Source organism: Mirounga leonina, unplaced genomic scaffold (assembly GCF_011800145.1).
Source record: "Mirounga leonina isolate KUSES-001 unplaced genomic scaffold, KU_Mleo_1.0 Mir_180, whole genome shotgun sequence".
Lineage (NCBI taxonomy): Eukaryota > Metazoa > Chordata > Mammalia > Carnivora > Phocidae > Mirounga > Mirounga leonina.
The window spans coordinates 36,023,832-36,044,892 of NW_023270469.1; the positions used below are offsets into that span (position 1 = coordinate 36,023,832).

Sequence of the window (21,061 nt, forward strand, 5' to 3'; positions counted from 1 at the left end):
TTTCTTTTTAAGATTTTATTTATTTGACAGAGAGAGACACAGTGAGAGAGGGAACACAAGCAGGGGGAGTGGAAGAGGGAGAAGCAGGCTTCCCACTGAGCAGGGAGCCTGATGGGGGGCTCGATCCCAGGACCCCGGGATCATGACCTGAGCCGAAGGCAGGTGCTTAACGACTGAGCCACTCAGGCGCCCCAGGAAGTCTTTCTTTTATAAACTTTAAAAAAAAAAGTATTTATTTGAGAGAGAGCACGGAAGAGCATAAGCAGGAGGAGCAACAGAGGGAGAGGAAGAAGAAGACTCCCCACTGAGCAGGGAGTCTGACACGGGGCTCAATCCCAGGACCCTGAGATTGTGACCTGAGCAGAAGGCAGACCGTTAACCGACTGAACCATCCAGGTGTCCTGGTCCAGGGATGTCTTGTAGCTAAAACTCCTTAGATTCTACATCCTCTCTGCCTTGATCCTAGACAGTTGATAGTTCGGTACCCAGAAAGACAGTGTTGGATCTTCCCTGAGTATCCCAACAATCTAGAGATGTCCACTGTAGTGGCCTCATTATAGGAATTTATGCTTTGGATGCTTCCTTTCTTGCTATCATAGAGAAGAGATTCAACTATAGGTTAGGGTCTTGTCACAACTTATGTTTCAGAGATGAGGAAGTTCCAAGACTTCAAGGATGGAGAAGCAGTGCTCCACTGGCCAGCTCTGCCGTCTCCTTTAGAAACCTCTGACTCCTTATCATTAGAATAGCTTTAGTCTCAAAGAGTTTGTCCACAGAGTTTCCTTGTCCTTCCTCATATTTACGTGCAGTGGACTAATGACTACACTTGTTCAACACAAGATTCCTCAAACTATTTGATATTTGGTCCACATAAAATCCTTAGAACGCCTTTGTCAATGGTGGACATGTTTATCTGACCAAGACATTTCAAAACATGAGTGTGTAATGGTTGATTAATGTTCTGCTAACACTGATCAGTACATACTTACATCTAAAACATTTTGTGACTGCAATTAACAAAGACACACCAGTCATAAGAAACAATGAGGCCCCTCTGGAGGGGGGAGTAGTCCATAATAATCTTATATCATTGGAAGTCCAAGAGTTTTGATCCATGGACAATCATGGTTCCAGAGGACTGCCTAAGAAATTAGAGCTGGCACAAAGGAAATCAGCTTATAAAGAAGTAAGACCTCAGCACGTAGGCTCCCCAGCTTGCAGTCTACCCTTCTTTAAGGTCCTGAGTTTGAAGTCCCGATATAGTAGACCCACGGAGAGAAAGAACTTCTCTTTGTTCTATCCACATAGACTGGATCCCTAGCCCAGCTAATCAATATCCTTCTCCTGTGTTTGTTTGAAGAGGACAGAAAATGCAGACTATGTCAGGAGCATTAAAGGCTTATAATGGGCATTTTCTATAATTTGGCTACTTTCTTTCGATCTTCTCTGGGTACTTATACTCTGGTTTTCCCCTAAAACCAGTGGTCAGCAAACTACAGCCCATGAGTCATATGTAACCTACCACCTGTTTTGTAAATAAAGTTTTATTGGAATGCAGCCATACTCATTCTTTTATATATTTTATATGGTGCTTTTGTGCTACAGTAACAGGGTTGAGCAGTCACAACGGAGACCATATAGTCTCTAAAGCCTAAAATATTTACTATCTGACCCTATGCAGGAAAAGATAGCCTATTTCTGCTCCAAGAGACCACCACCTTCCTCAGTCTCAGTTCTTGTGATTAGAGCCAGTTTGGGTTGGGTTTTGTGTCACTTGGCAACCAGTTGAGTCCTACCTGACATAAGGGTGGCCCAGCACAAATCTATCTCCTGGCAGAGACTAAGACCAGGCCCATGACCAGAGCAGCAATGGTCCTTTTGTATCGTAGATGGATGGGAACTGTGTTCCTTTGACCAGAAGCTGCCACTTGTTTTCCAGCAACAGGATCAAATATTTGAAATTGGGGGTTTCCCCCCAAATCCCAGGTGTATGGTCACCATCTGGTGATGCTTCATCGACATATATATGTATGTCAGTGTATGTATATGTATATATAGGTGTATCTGTAAATATATATATACCCATGTGTGTATATATATCCAGTATAAAAGGATACACATATATACATATATATTTGGTGAGAGAGCAATAGAGCTGTGGACTAACAGGTTTAACAAGATGGAAGCTTGCTGCCTTCACATCCCAGGGTGTGGATGGTGTCACAACAGCCAACCAACATCATGGGATGATTGGTACATGCCAATGTTTTCATGTGTTACATCATATGAAACCCACACCAACCCTGTAAGGTAGAAATTATTATTGCCCCAGTTGATAGATAAAGAAACCGAATCTCAGAGATATTAAGGAATTTCATAAAGGTTACATAGCCAATAAATGATGAAGACAGGATTCTAATTCAAGTCCAAACTCCAAGGACTTGCTCTTCAACCTGACGCTACACAACCAAGTCAGCAACCCCATAAAAGTAGCAACTCTCTCTCCACACTACCAGCAAAAGTCCCTAGTGGGGCTCTTGTCGTCTTGTGTGGGTCATAATGCCATCCATAAACCCATCTCTGGGAGCAGGGTTGCTGGGCCTGGGTCCCATTCCCAACCGTGAACCTGAGACGGGGCCATGCTCCCCTAAATTCCATGACCCAGACAAGGCCAGTGCAGCATTTCCATATAGAAAGGAATGGAAGGTGATAGCATTTTTTTTTATGGGTTTGAGAAACATTGCTTGTCCACATTTGTTGGGGGTGGGTAGGGGGTCGGCGTTGCCTCTGCTCCTGGTCTTGGTGCTTCTGTCCTTTTCCAGTGTCATCTTTGACCAGCTGAGATGTCGAGAGGTCACCCCTAGAGTACCTTTTCGGACAGAGAAATGTGTATCTATCAGGGCTGGGACTTGTAAGCAGCACCTGGGCCTGAGGCACTATGAATTAGCATCTCAACAATCTCTGAGCAAAGTCAGCTGTTAAACATCTGTTCCCTTTTTAACTTTTTCTTTTTTAGATTTTATTTTTAAGCAAACTCTTCACCCAGTGTGGGGCTCAAACCTGCAAACCCAAGATCAAGAGTCGCACGCTCCAGCAACTAAGCCAGCCAGGCATCCCTCAGTTTCCTTCTGATGAAGTCTGATTGAGTCGTCAAAGCCAGTCAAAATGTCAAAATAACCACGAGGCTTATGAGAATGTACAGGAATGCACCAGAAAGAATCATCTGAAGGCTGAAACCAATGAGTAATAAGGAAGGAAACAAGTTCACATTGCACTAGATTCTGGTCACCTCCCCACCCATCACCTCCTCCCACCCCCTCAATACTCAGGATCTCCAAATTGATATAGTCATATAATTAATTGGCATATGTCCAGGGCCTCTGTTAAGAGTTACTGGGTACCAGGCATTGTTTAGGAGCTGTATGCCCAGCTGCTTGACACTTTTTTTTTTTTTTTAAGATTTTATTTATTTGTTTAACACAGAGAGAGGACAAGCACAAGCAGGGGGAGGGGCAGTGGGAGAGGGAGAAGCAGGCTCTCCACTGGGCAGAGAGCCTGACATGGGGCTCCATCCCAGGACCATGGGATCATGACCTGAGCCGAACGCTTAACCGGCTGAGCCATCCAGGCACCCCTTGACACTTTCATCTTTCAAAGCGAAATAGGAAGTTGGAGATGGGCTCAGCTGCTAAGTTTGAGGGTGAGGGTTTGCTTTAAAAAAACAAAAAACAAAAAAACCACTGCTTGTGGGGATCCTATAGGTGACCAGCTCCCCCTGGTGCTTAAACATTTTTTTCATCTGGGAATCCCTGTTGAGGCCTTTATCTTAGGGAAATGATGGCTGTGCAACAAGATTCAATACAAGAATGTCACCTGAGAGATCATTTATGATTATGAGAAATTGGAAATTACCCGAAAATGCCCCATTAAATTTTGCCACATCCATTCAGTGCGTCATATATACTTGTTAAAGCACAATGTTTTAAAAAATGTTTTATGACATGATGTTAATTATATAATAGAAAATGCATTCAATATGGTACTGTTTTAAAAATATATGCCTGCGTAAGTGTTCTGATAGGACGTACACGTTGAAAATAATGATTTTCTTTGTGTTTCACATTTATGTATGTTTAAAAACGTTTTTATTGGGGCACCTGGGTGGCTCAGTCGTTAAGTGTCTGCCTTCGGCTCAGATCATGACCCCAGGGTCCTGGGTTCAAGCCCCGCATTGGGCTCCCCACTCTGCGGGAAGCCTGCTTCTCCCTCTCCCACTCCCCCTGCTTGTGTTCCCTCTCTCGCTGTGTCTCTCTCTGTCAAATAAATAAATAAAATCTTTAAAAAAAAAACAAAAAAAAGTTTTTATTATGAAAATATACACCCAGATAGAAATATATAATGAACTGCTCTGCACCAATTGTCCCAATTCATCCATTATCAACATTTGGCTGTCCTTGCTTCACCTATTCTTTTTTTAAAAACTGACCTCTCTTCTGAAGTATTTTAAAGCAAGTATCAGATATCACTGGATTTTATCCCTACATACTTCAACATTAATCTTTAAAAAGGACCTTTCAGGGTGCCTGGGTGGCTCAGTCGGTTAAGCATCTGACTTTGGCTCAGGTCATGATCTCGGGGTCCTGCGATCGAGCCCCATGTTGAGCCCGCAACAGGCTCCCTGCTCAGCTGGGAGTCTGCTTGTCTCTTGCCCTCCGCCCCTCCCCCCACTCTCTCTCAAATAAATAAAATCTTAAAAAAATAAAATAAAAGAGACGTTTCTTATGTGTTTACAATGCCATTATCACACCTAACAAAATGAACACCAAACCCTTTTGCATTCTGAACTACCCAGATTATATTCACATTTTCATGAGTGATTTTCTCTTCTTCTTCTTCTTTTTTTTTTAATTTTCTGAAGGATTTTTTTTAACTTGAATAGGGAGAATATCCTGTTTCTTTTTCTTTTTTTTTTAAGATTTTATTTATTTATTTGACAGAGAGAGACACAGCGAGAGAGGGAACACAAGCAGGGGGAGTGGGAGAGGGAGAAGCAGGCTTCCTGCAGAGCAGGGAGTCCGATGCGGGGCTCGATCCCAGGACCCTGGGATCATGACCTGAGCTGAAGGCAGATGCTTAACGACTGAGCCACCCTTATTTGACAGAGAGACACAGCCAGAGACGGAACACAAGCAGGGGGAGTGGGAGAGGGAGAAGCAGGCCTCCCGCGGAGCAGGTAGCCCAATGCGGGGGCTCGATCCCAGGACCCTGGGATCATGACCTGAGCCAAAGACAGACGCTTAACAACTGAGCCACCCAGACACCCCTCTCTTCTTTTTTCTTATCTATGTCTTCTAATTTTTTATGATAAACGTAACATCTATTATATAGAAGCAACAATCTTAAAAACTGAAAAATCATTTGATTTATACATTCCTTCCCCCCCCAGGAATACACTGATTACATTAAGCAATTAAATACTAAATCTGATGGGATACCGCAATGCTCTAATGACAAATAAGGGTTTGCAAATTTTTAGCAGTTTAATGATTCTTCAGAATTTTTAAGAATTCTTCTCAAGGATTTGCCACCTAAAGTATTCAGGACAGAACAACATTATGGGGGAAAATCCTTTGTCTTTAAGAGAGATGCAGAGACTGAGAGACAGAGACCAAGAGAGACAGTGAGAGAGAAAGTGAGAGAGACTGATTTCTATGACAGACATGAGGTAGGTACAGGTTACCCCGCAGGTAACTGCTCCCTGCTCAAAACACAATCCAGTAAATTCCACTGCTGGGTGTTTACCCAGTGAAAACAGAAACACTAATTTGAAAAGCTGTATGCACCCCTATATTTACTGCAGCATTATTTACAACAGCCAAGACATGGAAGCAACCTAAGTGTCCATCCAGAAGATGTGATATATATACAATGGAGTATCACTCAGTCATAGTAAAGGATGAGATCCTGCCATTTGCTACAATATGGATGGACCTAGCAGGTATAATACTAAGTGAAATAAGTCAGACAGAGAAAGACAAATACCACATGATTTCACTCATATGTGGAACCTCAAAAACGGGACAAATGAACAAACAAACAAAAACCAGAAACAGACTCATAGATACATAGAACAAACTGGTGTTGCCAGAGGGGAGAGGGGTAAGAGAATAAATGAAATAGATGAAGGGATTAAGAAGAACAAACTTACAGTTATAAAATAAGAAAATCACAAGGATGGAAAAGTACAGCATTGGGAATATAGTCAATAATATTGTAGTAACTACGTGTTACAGATGGTAACTGGTAACTACACTGATTGGGGTGAGCACTGAGTAATGTATAGAGTTGTCGAATCACTCTTGTACACCTGAAACTGATACAATACAGTACATCAACTATACTTCAATAATAATAATAATAAAATTCCACACGACCTACCTTTAAACAGCTGGTACCAGCTCCAGCTTGGGTTCCCGCTCTGACAGAACTGGCTACAGTTGTGGACGGCTGTGGTCACACCCTTTCCTCCCGCTGGGTCTCTTTGCTAAAAATCAAGCTGAATAGCTTGAGCATCTACAATCCGTATCTAGTAACTCCTTTCCCCCTCTGTGTATACGAAGATGTGGTTTGTCTGCAAGCAATAGAAACTTAACTCCAGCTAACTTGGGCAAAAGGGAGGATTTATTGGCCCTTAAAATACAAGAAATCAGAAGTGCAGAGATGTAGCTGAGTCTTTGGGCCATGGACTCTTCTCTCTGATTCTCTGTGGACATTGGTTCTGATGAAGACCACTTTTCCTCCATGAAACAAGATCCATGTTGTCTTTGGGGCTCATGGTTTTGTTTTTGGGTTTGTTTGTTTTAATAATTATAGTTTTTGGAGAATTAGACTCTGTGTTTCGAGTTAGAGAATGGACTTCCTGACCCATCCAAAGACCAGGGGTTTGCAGACTTACCTAAGAGTAAGGCAGCTCCCTTACTTGGGGGAGGGAAGAATATTCCCAGGGAAGAATATAGACAGGGTGAGTCTGATTAGACAATGCTGTCCATCACTATACTACATAAGGCAATTGCAATTGCTACTTCCAGTTAATAGTGTATCTTGAATGATTTTTCATGTCGGTAGATATATACTCATCTGAATTAACTGTTACATGGTATTCCTATACTCCTTTGAAGAGATACACCAATTCCTTATTAATGGAAACTTAGGTCTTCCCACACCTTTTGCTATGACCAACAATGCTGCCTAGAACATCCCTGTACATATATCTTTTACTTGTGAGAAAATGTTCTAGGATAAATTCTTACAGGTGGAATTTTTAGATCAAGGGACATATGTATTCCCCCTGCCCCAGTTAAGCCTGTTGAGTTATAATTTACATACAGTGAAATACACACAAGTCCTAAGTGGACAGTTCTGTATGTTTTAGACACATGAATACACCAGTGTAACTCACGGCCCTATGAAGACATGGAGTAGAACTTTGTTCCAGGCTATGAGGGAGTAACAGGGACTGGATTTACCCTATTACCTTAAACAACTAAAAAAACTGGAGAAAAACCCCACGTGAAAACAATAGCTTGCAGACATTAAACAATAGGCAGCACGAGATAGTGTTCCCTGAGAGATGGGGAACGAATGAAGTGAGCTGTGGGGTGCCCCAGCTTTCTGCCTAGCGAGAGGTTTTAGGTCACAGTGCAGGGAGGGGAATCCCAAACAAAGCCTTCTTACACAAGGCTTTCACAGACAAGTGTTTTTGTTTCTCTTGGGTAAATTCCTAGCTAGGAGTGGAATTGCTGGGTCATAGAGTAGATGTATGTTTAACCTTGTAGGAAGCTACCAGTTTTCCAAAGTGATAGGATTGTTTTTCATTCCCACTATCCAGATTGGGATTGTCTCACCTCCTTGATATTTGGTAGTGTCAATCTTCTTCATTTTAGTCATTCCAGTGGTATTTTAGTACTTTTAATTTGCATTCCTTTCTTTTTCTTTTTTTTTTTTTAAAGATTTTATTTATTTATTTGAGAGAGAGCACATGAGAGGGGGGAGGGTCAGAGGGAGAAGCAGACTCCCTGCTGAGCAGGGAGCCCGATGCGGGACTCGATCCCGGGACTCCAGGATCATGACCTGAGCCGAAGGCAGTCGCTTAACCAACTGAGCCACCCAGGCGCCCTTGCATTCCTTTCAAGTACCAATGATGTTGAGCATTTTTTCCATGTACTCATTGGCCCTTTGTATATCTCCTTTTGTGAAGTGTCTGTTCAAGTCTTTTCCTCTGTTTTTAAATTGGGTTGTTTGTCTTGTTACTGACAATTTGAAGTTCTTTATATGTTCTTGATTCAAGTCATTTGTGAGATTTATGTTCTGAGAATGTCTTTGCTCTCTCTGTGGCTTGTCTTTTCATTTCTTAATGGTGTTCTTTTAAAAAAGCAGAAGTTCTTAATTTTGATGTGGTTCAATTTATCAATTTTTTCCTTTTATGATCTGTGCCTTTTTGTCCTAAGAAATATTTACCTACTCAAAGCGGCAAAGATATACTTACATTTTCTTCTAGATTTATAGTTTTAGCTCACATTTTAGGTCTGTGATCCATCTCAAATTTTGCTGTGGCACCATTTGTTGAAGAGAATTTTCTTTCCCCTTGACACTTTGTATCAAGTAGTATGTTGTCAATACAAGTGTATCAAAGATATATATGTACCTATGTGTGTGTGTGTATGGTCTTTTTTATGCTACAGTGATAAATGTATGCGTCTATTTCTGAACTCTATTCTGTTCTTTTGTCTGTCCTTTCAGTAATGCCATACTGTCTCTGTTCCTGTAATTTTAAAGTAGGCATGTACATACTTAATGTCAACAGTGTCAAACTGTCCTTCCAAAAGGTTGTACAAATTCACACCGCTACGAAGGTATCCCCACTCTTACCAGCATGGGTCATTGTTAACCTTATAAATCAGGGGTCTATGTCTTATTCACTACTATGTCCCCATCACTGAGCACTGTACCCAGCATGAATGACAAGACGCTTTAACATATCCATGAATGTTGCCAACACTTACTAAGCTGCCCTAGTAACATGATGAGACAATCAAGCGATCCAGGCAAATGTTTCTGAAAGCCCAAAAGGTCGTGTCCTCAGATTAGGGTGCAGTAAAACAACAGCAACAATAATAGCTAAATCTCACACAGCATGTATCACGCACAGACATGTTGTCCTTGTTGTCATGGCTCAGATGCCACCCATGGGAGCTACATTCCAAGTAGCTACAGGAGAGGACAAGGAAGTAAAGGGACGAAGGGGAGGTAGCCTTCTGCTAGGGGAAGTTTCCTAGCTTCCACACTATTTATGTCCTATTACATTTGTGGCCACTTTTTATGGAATTTATGGCCACATATAGGAGCAAGGGAGGCTGAGAAATGTAGGTTTGATTTACCCTGTTCTTAACTTTTCAGGTTTGTTCTTCTGTCATGTAGAACCAAAAGAATCCTAACTTATATACTCTATCTCCTTGAGTGGGGTTTTGGTACCCAATGTGTATCCCATGATGCTGACCCAAAAGATTGCGGGCATCCTGTTTTAAAGTTTGAAGTCAGCAATGGCAAACAGCAGCTTACCTTAACCATAAAGGGATAGAGACCCACAGAGGTCCTGTGGGGGAGGGCACAGCCCCATGTAAATACCAAGGAGTCCAGTAACCTCAGTTCCTAACTGGTGCCAGTTAAGATGGGCCCGCACCAAAAACAAACATCCAGTTACTCTAGAGTTGTCAAAGGTGATTTTTATTTTTTATTTTTTTAAGATTTTTATTTATTTGAGAGAGAGAATGAGAGAGAGAGAGAGCATGAGAGGGGGGAGGGTCAGAGGGAGAAGCAGGCTCCTCGCCGAGCAGGGAGTCCGATGTGGGACTCGATCCCGGGACTCCAGGATCACGACCTGAGCTGAAGGCAGTCGCCCAACCAACTGAGCCACCCAGGCACCCCAAAGGTGATTTTTAAATTGGACCTATCTCATAAAGACTCTAGTGTAACTGGACTCAAGGCATTTTTATTTCAGAAACTGTGACTAAAAAAAAAAATTACCACTGACAAGAAAAACAACTAACCAGTGTACTCTCCATACTCTGCCTAGCAGAATGTTCACAAGTTTTGGCAAATGGTCCTCACTGCTTCTAAATGTCATTTTCATATTGCATCTGGCATATCAAGGGCATATTTTCCCATTCAGTTTCAACATTATCAAACATGTATCCTATCAGCACTGCTCTAAACTGGAGATAATCATGGGAAGCGCTCAGTAAGAAGCTACTTGCCGGGAACTATGCTAAATCACTCACACACATACACACACACTCACACACAATTTTTTTCCCCATTTAGTGCTCATAATTTATCCTATTGCTCCATGAGTGGGTATTATTACCACCATTTTATAGTTGCTAACCGGGGCTCAGTGACCCCACAACTGGTAAGAGCTAGAGCCAAGGTATCCACCACAGTCTGCCCCATTCTGGACTCTGCCATGGGGTGAGGCCCTTGAAACTTATGACAAACACTTATGGTTGCTAGTTATGCGGCATTATTTTTAAAAACCAAGAATTTTTGGGCGCCTGGGTGGCTCAGTTGGTTAAGCAACTGCCTTCGGCTCAGGTCATGATCCTGAAATCCCAGGATCGAGTCCCGCATCGGGCTCCCTGCTCAGCGGGGAGTCTGCTTCTCCCTCTGACCCTCTTCCCTCTCATGCTCTCTGTCTCTCATTCTCTCTCTCTCAAATAAATAAATAAATAAATAAATCTTTAAAGAATCCATGTTTTCCTACCTCACGCAACAGAAAGCCACTCAGGGACGGGGAGGGGGGGTTGACACCTACAAGAAAATGGAGACTGAGAAATTGTGACTGAAGTCTGTAAGTATTGGGGGAAAATGTTATTCTAGTGCTAGGAACATAAGTTACAAAGAAGAAAGATGTAGGGACACCTGGGTGGCTCAGTTGGTTAAGCGGCTGCCTTCAGCTCAGGTCATGATCCCAGGGCCCTGGGATCGAGCCCCACATTGGGCTCCCTGCTCCGTGGGGAGCCTGCTTCTTCCTCTGCCTGCTGCTCCCCCTGCTTGTGCTTGCTCTGTCTCTCTCTCTCTCTGATAAATCTAAAGAAAAACCAACAAAAAACAAAAAACAAAGAATGAAGATGTACAATTAGTGACATCTGCTTGAGTTTAGACTGATACCTGCTTGAGTAGATGTAAACTATACGGAAAATTAAACACAGTCACCATTTTGAACATGTATTTTATTGTATAGAAATTTCCAGCAGAGCTATCATTAAGTACCTTTACCAGGAGATGCCTATGAGAATCTAAATTGGAAAACAGGGACAGGCAGGCCTGTCAGCTCTTCCTGCAAAACCACACAACACAGGGACAACAACCAGCCGGGCCTCGGGGTTCGGGGTGATGGGCCACCCAAGGTACAGTCCAGCATCCCCCATGTGTGGATCTAGATGAACAACAAAAAACTTTGCAGGTGTAGATTTAAAGCGCAACCCAAAATGACTTCCTTTGGAGGTACCCAAACAAGACACCAGAACAGAGTCTGTAAAAAATCAAATCTATCACGATCAGTGTTCCTCCCCTGAATGAAGTTAACTTCCTAAATCAGCTGACCTTATGTTTTTATTTACTTTAAAAGCAAACCAAGTGCATACAGCGTCTTTTTAAAAAGTCTTGTAAACGTTGCAAAGTTTTTAGGTGTTATTTATAATCTGAAGAGATTCATAAAAAACTACTGGACTTGTTAAGACTACAAATAGTAGCCCCCTTATCCCCCCATGAAAAAAGCAATTGTTACAAAAATATAAAAAATAGACTAGCTTCTACTATGTAACCTCTCCACCAGAAACCTCACGACTCCGGGACACATTCTGTTTTATGTACCATCCAACAAGCACAAGTGCAATTTTCTCAATTTTTAAGGAAAAGTTCCCGAACGTTCCGTTTGTTACTTGAGATTGTAGCTACTTTCTTCACAGGGGCTGTAATGCTAGGAAGTAGGGACAGTCTGTAGTCTCCTATCGCCTTCCCCTACATGGGCCCAACACAGAGATTACAGCATAGGAGGCTGCCTTCAAAGCTCACGCCTCTTCGTATTTGTCTCTCCAGCTCCTTCGATTCCAATTTGGGACTCGCTGGGTCCCCGGGCTCCTGAGCGGGCCTTGGCTTCCCCCACTGCCTACTGAGGAAGGCCACTGGTAGGAGGGGGCTCTCAGAGAAGCCTGCTCTTCCCAGAGCACCCATGTTTTGGGAGTGTCGGTCAGGCCCCCACCCAGGTTTGCTAATGCCAGGAAAGTGGCAGGCTTGGTGGAGGATACTCCCCCGGCTGGAGAGAGGACTGATATCCCAGGACAGTCTGCAGAGTCTGGGAGGGAAGCCAGCAGCAAAAGTGAAGGCGAAACACTTGGCATTAAGATACTTGGATAAACTTCGAATCCAATTACATGTACTCGTCCACAGCAGCCAAGCTACCAGGCACTTTGACCGATTATGAGCTAGGAAATGGGCTGAATTCAGTCTGAAACAACAAGACACTACAGGATGGGGCTGGTGGTGAGGGCTTGACTGTGGTCAAGTCTTTGAGGATGCCCCCTCCCTCATCTGGACATCTTCAGTGTTTCCTTATCCCTGCTGTCACCAACAGGGGGCGATGTGTGTAAAGGCTCAATGGAGCCCTTGGTAGAGACCGGTTGTTGGCGGACAGCAGGATGGATTCACAAGTCGGCAGGCAGAATCCCTCCACATGATGGGGATATTGCTGGGCTGTACCCTGTGTCCCCGAAGTCCAGGGAGTCCTCTCAGACGGGGGTCCCAGCCTAAGCACGCCTAAGAGAACCCTTCACCCCCGAAGCCCTCACTACCTACTGCTCTATGTGCAGAGTCCTCTCTACCTGCTGCGTGCTCCCACGTGGAGACCTGGTTCGCACCCACTCTTCCCCTGCAGGACCCGCTGACCTTGGCTGTGGCCCCCAGTACCTGTCACAACCTAGCCTGGCATCCAGTCCCACCCCGCCTGCACCATTCTTGCCTGAGACAGGCCACCTGCCTGCAGGCCAGAATGGTGGGCCCTTTCTGAGCCTCCAGTGGACTTCCAGGCTCTCCTGTTTGAAGAACTAGATTTTCACACCACTAAGGGTTTTATTTCACAGATCATGGTGGTGAGTTTAGGATTTCCAGTCCTCGCCACGACTGTCATACATTTCCCAACACTTTCTTACTTCTTCAGATCTGAAACATCTCTCGCCCAACATACCCTGGTTGTTTTAAACCCCAAAGGACCTTTCCCAAAAGCAACAACGGATTCAGAGAACGCCGGCCACATGTGCTGAGCAAGTCCCCTCTACTTTGGTTGCCTCAAAAAGCAGGACTTCTGAGATATCCCCAATCACATTGCTCAGAAGAGAAGTGCTCCCAACATCAAGGCACAAAGAAAGAAGTCTCTTGGGGCAAAATGACAACGAAAGCGACCAGTGACCTTTGTGAGGCCTGAGGCAGAGTCGCTGGGGAAGGCAAGTTCAGTCTGGCGTGGGTGGGCATCAGGAGGAAGGCCTGACAAGCGGGTCTCCCTTTGGGTCTGAGCAGTCCTCATGCGTACTTCTCCAGGAATTTTATGTGAAAGTCCTTCACCTTCTGTAGAACCGTCTTCAGCTTCTCCACTGGAGGGAGGATGGTCATTCTGTCAGGAAAGAGGACAGCGTCAGCCTGGACACAAGTCGCTCTGGAAAAGCAGAGAGGAAGGAAAGCAGGAGCTCTCTCCTTCACCTGTGTTGTGGAGATGAGGAGCCGTGGGCAAGCAGTGGGAGGGGGAGGCTGCGAAAGCACCAGGTCCGGCGCAGAACCTGGAACTCGCTGAACCACCCCCACCCCAATTCATACATTTACTTTTTACCCAAGTAACACATGGGACCAAAAGCAGTAAGCTGGCAGCAGCATTAAGCTGACAGGTCCGCCTGTTACGGCAGAAGGCCTGCACCACATTCAGACTGGTCTGTCAAATAAATAAATAAAATCTTTAAAAAAAATCTCTTAGAGTGAGAACTTCCAGTCACAACTCTCCCTCCAAAGGCGCTCCCTAGTTGCCATGGTAACTAACTCCTTCCTCTAATACAGCCAGTATGCTCCCCCACCCGAAAGGCAGCCCTCTCGATGTAACCATTTCTTGAATGAGCCATGACTTGCCAAGATGAACCTAACTAGGGTGGAGAGGCCGAGCACACACACACACACACACACACACGATTGTCCATCCGGGGCACGACCTGAGTCAGGACTTGGCTCCAGGTGCTAACTAAGCTCATGACATTTCTTTTTTTAGCATCTGCTGCAGGAGACATCTGAGAGCACTGTGCGTGGAGAAGGTGCTGTTCTGAGCAGAACCGGCCCCGGCGGGGAAACCCTGGCTGAGCTGCTCCCGCTCGCTCAGCAACCCGGGCTGCCATCCCGGCAGGGTCGGCACACGCTGTGCAGTGCGTCCCAGAAAGTGAAACTGCTTCCATTGTTTCGGATGCAGCGTCTCTGCAGACTTCTGGATGAGCTCCTGAGCACCTGGACGCTGTATGCTACCGCATGGGATTGGAAAAGAACAGGGAAATAAAGAAAGAAAACCCCACCTGAACATTTCAGATGGTATGTGACAGATGGAGGCAGTGGAGGGGGAGACAAGAACGGTCAAGGAGATGACCTTGGGGCCCACGCAGAGTGTTCCTGACTCCCTGGACCCAGGTCTCAGCGCGGCTCTGCAGCAGGACGGGGGGGTGGTCTGCGGCAGGGGGGTGGGGCTGCACACATCTCAGTCTCTGGAGCCAGCCCGTGCTCTGTGATAAGAAGCCCCAAGTTTTCCAAGACCAAGCTGGGACCAGCCCCATGCTGCAGACAGAGGTACCTGAAGTGGTAGGTGCCTTCCCTCTGCCCAAAGCCACTGCCCGGTACGACGCAGATGCCGGTCTCCTCGAGGAGCTTCATGCAGTAGAACATGTCCGGGGCCATTTTATGGGCCTGTGGGAGCAGAGCAGAACTTAGGCTTCGTTTACGGCTTTGTACAAATACACCACCGAAAACTCAAAGGCAAGTAACCACTGGAGCAGCAGGTTCTTTCCCACGGCGGGGCCCTTCTCCCCTCCCTCCCTGCAAGGACCGAGGTGGGACAGTGCACACGGCCGAAGTGGGTGCAGGGAGCAAGGAAGCTGAGGGCTACTTCAGGATGGCCATGGGCTGCGGTACTTCGGCCTCGCCCAGGACCGGGGTCTCTGTCCTTTGTGACCCACCCCCAGGCAGCAGCACCACAGGCATCCCGTATGCCAAGCGCATAACCCTCTGACAACGAGGCCCTGAGGGCTGTGCCAGGCGGGCTTCCAGAGAACAGCTTCTCGGGGGCTCTGTTCACAGTGCTTCTCACACCTCGGTTCGTACAACCTGCAGTACCCACTGAATGGGTGCCCGGCCTCCAGCACCAGGGATTCGGCCTCAACAGGTCTGAGTGGGGGAGGGCCCAGATTCTGAATGTTTAACGGAGGTTTGGGGGGGCATGAGGACAACACTTTCAGAAATACTGTTCTGGCCCTTGATCCTCAAAGGAGGGTCTGGGGCACGGCCTGGAAACGTTGCACACACGAATCCCGGGCCCTATGCGACTTCCTGCAGCGGCAGCGGCATTTCAACAAGACCCCGGGGTGATTTCGCGTGTCCCAGACACCAGCTGGGACAAGCACTGCTCTGGGACAGTCACTGCGCAGAGCAGATGCTGTTGTGGCCTCTTCGGTTTTAAATGCATCACGTCACGCATGGGGCACCTGCCTTCTGAACACTGGCGTTCAGAGCAAAGATCGGCACTGCTCGCCCGGGGCTGGCCTCACCTCTGCCCCTTCACCACAGCATGCTGCAGGGCTGGGCTTCCGAGAGCTCACCGTCTTTCTACTGTAAGCACCATCTGGCCGAAGGGTCCGTGAAATTCCAAGCCCCCAGAGCCAGCACTTTTGCTCCCCGAGGCAAGAAACAGCCCCCAACCCAGCAATTCCAAGCGAACCCAGTGCGCCCCTGCCCAGCACCCCAGACCTGAGCTGCTTCCACGGCCTTTCTGGGGATGAAGATCTGAGGAAAGGCGTACATAGCGCCCTGCAAGGGGTTGCAATGAATTCCGGGGACTTGGTTAAACAGGTCTTCTGTCAGCTTAGCCTTTTTGGCCAGATTACCCAGGACAGACTCTTTCTCCTGAGGAGACACAGAAAACACAGGAGTCAGCTTATCTCTGGGCATCATGGAACGGCTCCAGCCACTGGAAACTGTCCCTTCAATGTGGGGGCAACGGAGCAGCCTGGTGAAAAGTGAGCTCATGTGTGCACAAACACAGCAAACCAGGGGGGGTGGGCGAAACACATCCCTCTCCAGGAACTTCTTCCCTGGGTGCTCAGCCCAGAAGGCTGCCCACGGCCCCGGCGCACGCAAGTACAGGGAGTTCTGGGCGACAGGTAGGTCCTGCATAGCTTGTCTCATGGCTTCTATTCTTGTACAGGAGGTCCTTCCTGAACACAAGAAAACCCCGTCCCAGCCCAGAAGTCTGAATGGACCCGGCCCTGGTTGGAATGCTCTAGAACATGCATCTAGGAGCTGGCCCAAACTCTTCATCTGGGGGGAGGCCACTCTCAATCCGTGTGGCGTGCATAAGGCATGTGACCCAGGCAAAGCAAATCAGTGACTGGCTCAGAGGTGAACATTTCCAGGACTTCTGCTGGAACGGGGATGAAAGCTGTGGCCTGAGGGTGAATGAAATGTGATCCACGCGTACAAGGAACTATCATTCAGCCTTTAAAAGGAGGCAAATCCTACCACATGCTAGGACTCAGGTGTACCTTGGGGGCATTATGCTGAGTGACATAAACCAGTCACACAAAGACAAATATTGTCTGGTTCCACGTAGATAAAGTACCTAGAACAGTCCTATTCATAGAGACAGAAAGTAGAAGAGAGGTTAGTAGGGGCTGGGGGACAGGGAAACAGGGAGTTAGTGTTTAATGGGGACGGAGTTTCAGTTTGGGATGAGGAAAAGGTTCTGGAGATTGATGGTGGTGATGGCTGCACAGCAGTGTGAATGGATTTGATGTACTAAACCGTTCAGTTAAAAATGGTTAAAATGGTAAATTTTACATCCTATGTATTTTACCACAATTTAAAATAATGTGGGTTGGTTAAGCAACTGCCTTCGGCTCAGATCATGATCCTGGAGTCCTGGGATCGAGTCCCGCATCGGGCTCCCTGCTTGGCAGGGAGTCTGCTTCTCCCTCTCCCACTCCCCGTTTGTGTTCCCTCTCTCGCTGTGTCTTTCTCTGTCAAATAAATAAATAAAATCTTTAAAAAATAAAATAAAATAATGTGAGCCTGGAACAACAGGGGCCTGACTTTTTGGTTATGTGACCCATACATTTTTGTTTAAACTGGTTAAAGTTGGGTTTTTGTCCCTTGCAGTTGAAAGGGACGATCACTTCGAGCCACAAGGATGGCCGGTCAATACCATGCCCATCCCTTCCTCCTTTTCGGTTTAGTAACAGAAGCCCCCCAGGTGTTCTCAGGACGCGAGGCCCTTCCCTCAGGGTGCCCGCCCACCTATGGGGCTCACGGGTGAGGAAGAGGGAGGCGTCTTCCACCTCAGAACACAGCCCAGCCACATCTTTACACCTACCCTCGTGGGGTGGTTCCAGCCAAGAGGAGCCGTGAGCACCCCCGGGAGGCCATCTGGAGGGAGGCTGGCCACGGTGACCCCGAGTCCAGCGTGAATGCTCGTGACCCCGCGGCAGCAGTGACACGAGGGGCCACAGGACACAGCGACTCACCCTGCGGAACTGCTCGAAGGATTCCTCTCCAGGTACTGGGGGGTTCACGACGATGTCCATGGCAGCCTGCCCGGACACTGGTGGGCACAGTCGCACGGACAGCAGCTTCACCAGCTGGCCTTTGATCTCAGGGTGCAGGTTGATCACCTCCATGTAGCCTCCTCTGTAGCCACACCTGCAGGGTTGAAGGGAGGAGGACCCACTGGTCACAGAGCAGCCTCAACTACATGCAGTCGGGTCAGCCAGAATGTTCTGTAAGCATCCCCACGCCCAACACGGAGCGGCCAGGTGTGACCGAGTTCTTCCCAATGCGACGTGAACACAGTGACATGGGCGAAGTCCACATCACTTCCTTACAAGGAAAAAGCATGCTCTCTCCTCCTCTCTCTTTCCCCATTTCCTGAGAAACGGAGACACCGCAGCAGCAGGCTCAGTGCTGGAGATGGATGCCCCGTGTGGACAAGGCAGAGCCCGAGTCCGCGAGTGACCTCGAGGTCAGCCTGTCCTGACCTCCCCCACCTTTGGGCTGTTATGTCACGGGCACCTTGTTTCAGCCACTGTATTTAGGGGCCTCTTTGTTAAAGCAGCTTAGCCTGAGGCCTCGCTAATACACCGGTGCCTGTTCCAAAGGCTCCCTGGGGCCATGAGCACAGCCGGAGGACTTCTGCCAGAACTCCTGTTGCCTGAAAACAAAGTCAACCCAAAGGAGAGCAGAGCTGAGCAAGACAATGAGACCAGGCAAGAAATCAAAGACAGAGTCGCGGGGCGCCTGGGTGGCTCAGTCGTTAAGCGACTGCCTTCGGCTCAGGTCATGATCCCAGGGTCCTGGGATGGAGCCCTGCACTGGGCTTCCTGCTCCACGGGAAGCCTGCTTCTCCCTTTCCCACTCCCCCTGCTTGTGTTCCCTCTCTCGCTGTGTCTCTCTCTGTAAAATAAATAAATAAAATCTTTAAAAAAAAAAGAGTCGCATCGACATCTTCCCAGACTTTTCACCCATATTAATTTTTTTTAAAAAGCCTCTTCGGTGTAGGTCGGTCGGTTCAAGTCGAGTTTCCATTAGTTATCACCACAAGGATCCTGACTGATACAGAGTCAAGTCACATGAAAGTAAGCTGAGATATGCAATGAGTTAAAGAAAAAAAACAACAACAACAAAACCTTCCAGAACTGACTCAGCTCCATCAGTCACACTTTCTGGAGCTGTGCCTCCTTCTCTGGGCTGTGACTGATAACGTTGGGACTAATGACTACAGAAATGCAGACTCCCTGAGGCAGGAATCTAGTCTTACCTTCCTCTGTATACCCCACACCCTCAACCTCAGAGCACCTGACACAACGAGACACTCAGTAAAACGCCACTGGTATCAGCCTGCAGACCAGCAAAGGCAAGTTCCCACATCTCATCTCTCAGCTGGATCTTCCAAGGCAAGAAGATAAATTCTGGTATCTCAGAAGGATTTCCCCTAACAGAGGCTGAAAGGAGAACTTTCTGCTTAATCCTTGGCTGATGAGCAGAAAATCAAATTGAGAAGAGCAATCTGATCTCAGGTAATCAGGATCTGAGGACTGTGGGGCATAACTCAGGATTCCAACATCCAGGAGACTATTAAAAGAATAATCAAGAACACAATGCAGAGATGGCTAGGTATGTGATAAAAACGAGCTTGAAAAATGAGTTAATAGAGAACAGACTTATTTAAGAAAAGAGCTACATAGCACATGAGTCTAGCAAAGATAAAGCGCTGCTAGGACCATAGACCAGAAAGACCCAGCATAAATTAACCCCTGCCCACATCAAATCAAGCCAGCTGGGCAGTCATCCCAAAGGCACAGCTCCCTCTACCTGGCCAAAATATTTCTCCAAGCTTCACAGTTCCATCAGCCTCCAGCTCAACAAGGGAGACCCTTCCCCCATCCTAACACCTGGCGCATGAAAGACCCCACCCAGTGTTGGGGGGATGAATGCCCTAGTCTTTCCTTCTCAGCCTCTTTTGCAGTTTCCCCCTCTTCTCCCACAGCTTCTGAGCAGTGAGGGCCTAGACCAGTCCTTAGACCTCGTGTCTACCTACACTCACTCCCTGCGGTACGTCCCGGCTCAGAGATCTAACAACTCATTCACTCCATCTCCCAAACTTCAATCAGCTGGCTCTCGGCCCTGAGCTGGGTGGGGACTCACACAACCATTTCTATCTGGACATCCAATAGGCATCTGCAAATTCAACACATCAAAAAAACAATTCCCAATCTTTTCCCCAAACCTGCTTCACCCACAGCCTTCCTCATCCACTGATGGCAACTCCATCCTTCCTGTTGTTTGAATAAAAAACTTGCGAATGAAACTTGACTCCTCTCTTTCACAATCACCTTTTCCATCAAGCAACTCCTGTCCACTCCACCTTTAAATATATCAGGATCCAGGGTCTCCGCCGCATCTCTATCCTGGCCCACAGTACCTCACCTGGCTGTAATAGCCTCTTGTCTTAAGTCTCTGTTCCTGCCCCTACCATATAGTAACCAGACAGTGGTTAGTAAAACCCAGGTGAGTTTGCTCTAATCCTCCAATGGCTCCCATCCTGCTCTGAGTAAAAGTAGAAACTAACCGGGGCGCCTGGGTGGCTCAGCCGTTAAGCATCTGCCTTCGGCTCAGGTCATGGTCCCAGGGTCCTGGGATAGAGCCCCGCATCGGGCTCCCTGCTCGGCAGGAAGCCTGCTTCTCCCTCTCCCTCTCCCCCTGCTTGTGATCCCTCTCTCGCTGTGTCTCTGTCAAATACATACATAAAATCTTCAAAAAAAAAAGGAAAAACTAACCTAAGTAGCCCAGGTGATCTGGCCGCCTCTGACTTCTTTGGTCTCAACATCTGCCACGTTCCCCCTCATGCACTCGTTTCCAGCCCCGTTTCCCTGAACATTCCAGGCATGCCTCAGGGCTTTTGCACATGCTATTCCCGCTCTTAGAATGCTTCTCCCTCAGATACCTGCCTAGCTCCCTCCGTCCTCCTCGGTGACCCTGCCCCCACCACCTGGCATTCCCACTTCTTCTCTATTTTTGTCCACCGGACACATGATTTTATTCATTTGTCTACTGCCCCGCTCTCTTCACCAGAAGCTAGCTGTTAGGGCAAGAATGGCTGTGGTTTGCTCCCTGCTGTACCCTCAGTGCCGAGGTCAGTACAGGACTCACAGCAGGTCAT

At 47.0% G+C, this 21,061-nt stretch overlaps 1 protein-coding gene across 1 annotated transcript in view; it reads right to left on the bottom strand.

Annotated features, from left to right (window-relative positions):
- Positions 1-11,270: 11,270 nt before the first annotated feature.
- The window catches only part of GPT2 (glutamic--pyruvic transaminase 2), a 34,448-nt gene continuing 24,657 nt past the window's right edge, over positions 11,271-21,061 (bottom strand). The window contains exons 9-12 of the mRNA XM_035025283.1: positions 17,871-18,045; positions 16,099-16,254; positions 14,930-15,042; positions 11,271-13,723 (exon numbers count right to left, since the gene is read on the bottom strand). Of these exons, the coding sequence (XP_034881174.1) occupies positions 13,633-13,723; positions 14,930-15,042; positions 16,099-16,254; positions 17,871-18,045 (535 nt within the window). The 3' untranslated portion in view covers positions 11,271-13,632. The remainder of the gene's footprint in view (positions 13,724-14,929; positions 15,043-16,098; positions 16,255-17,870; positions 18,046-21,061) is intronic.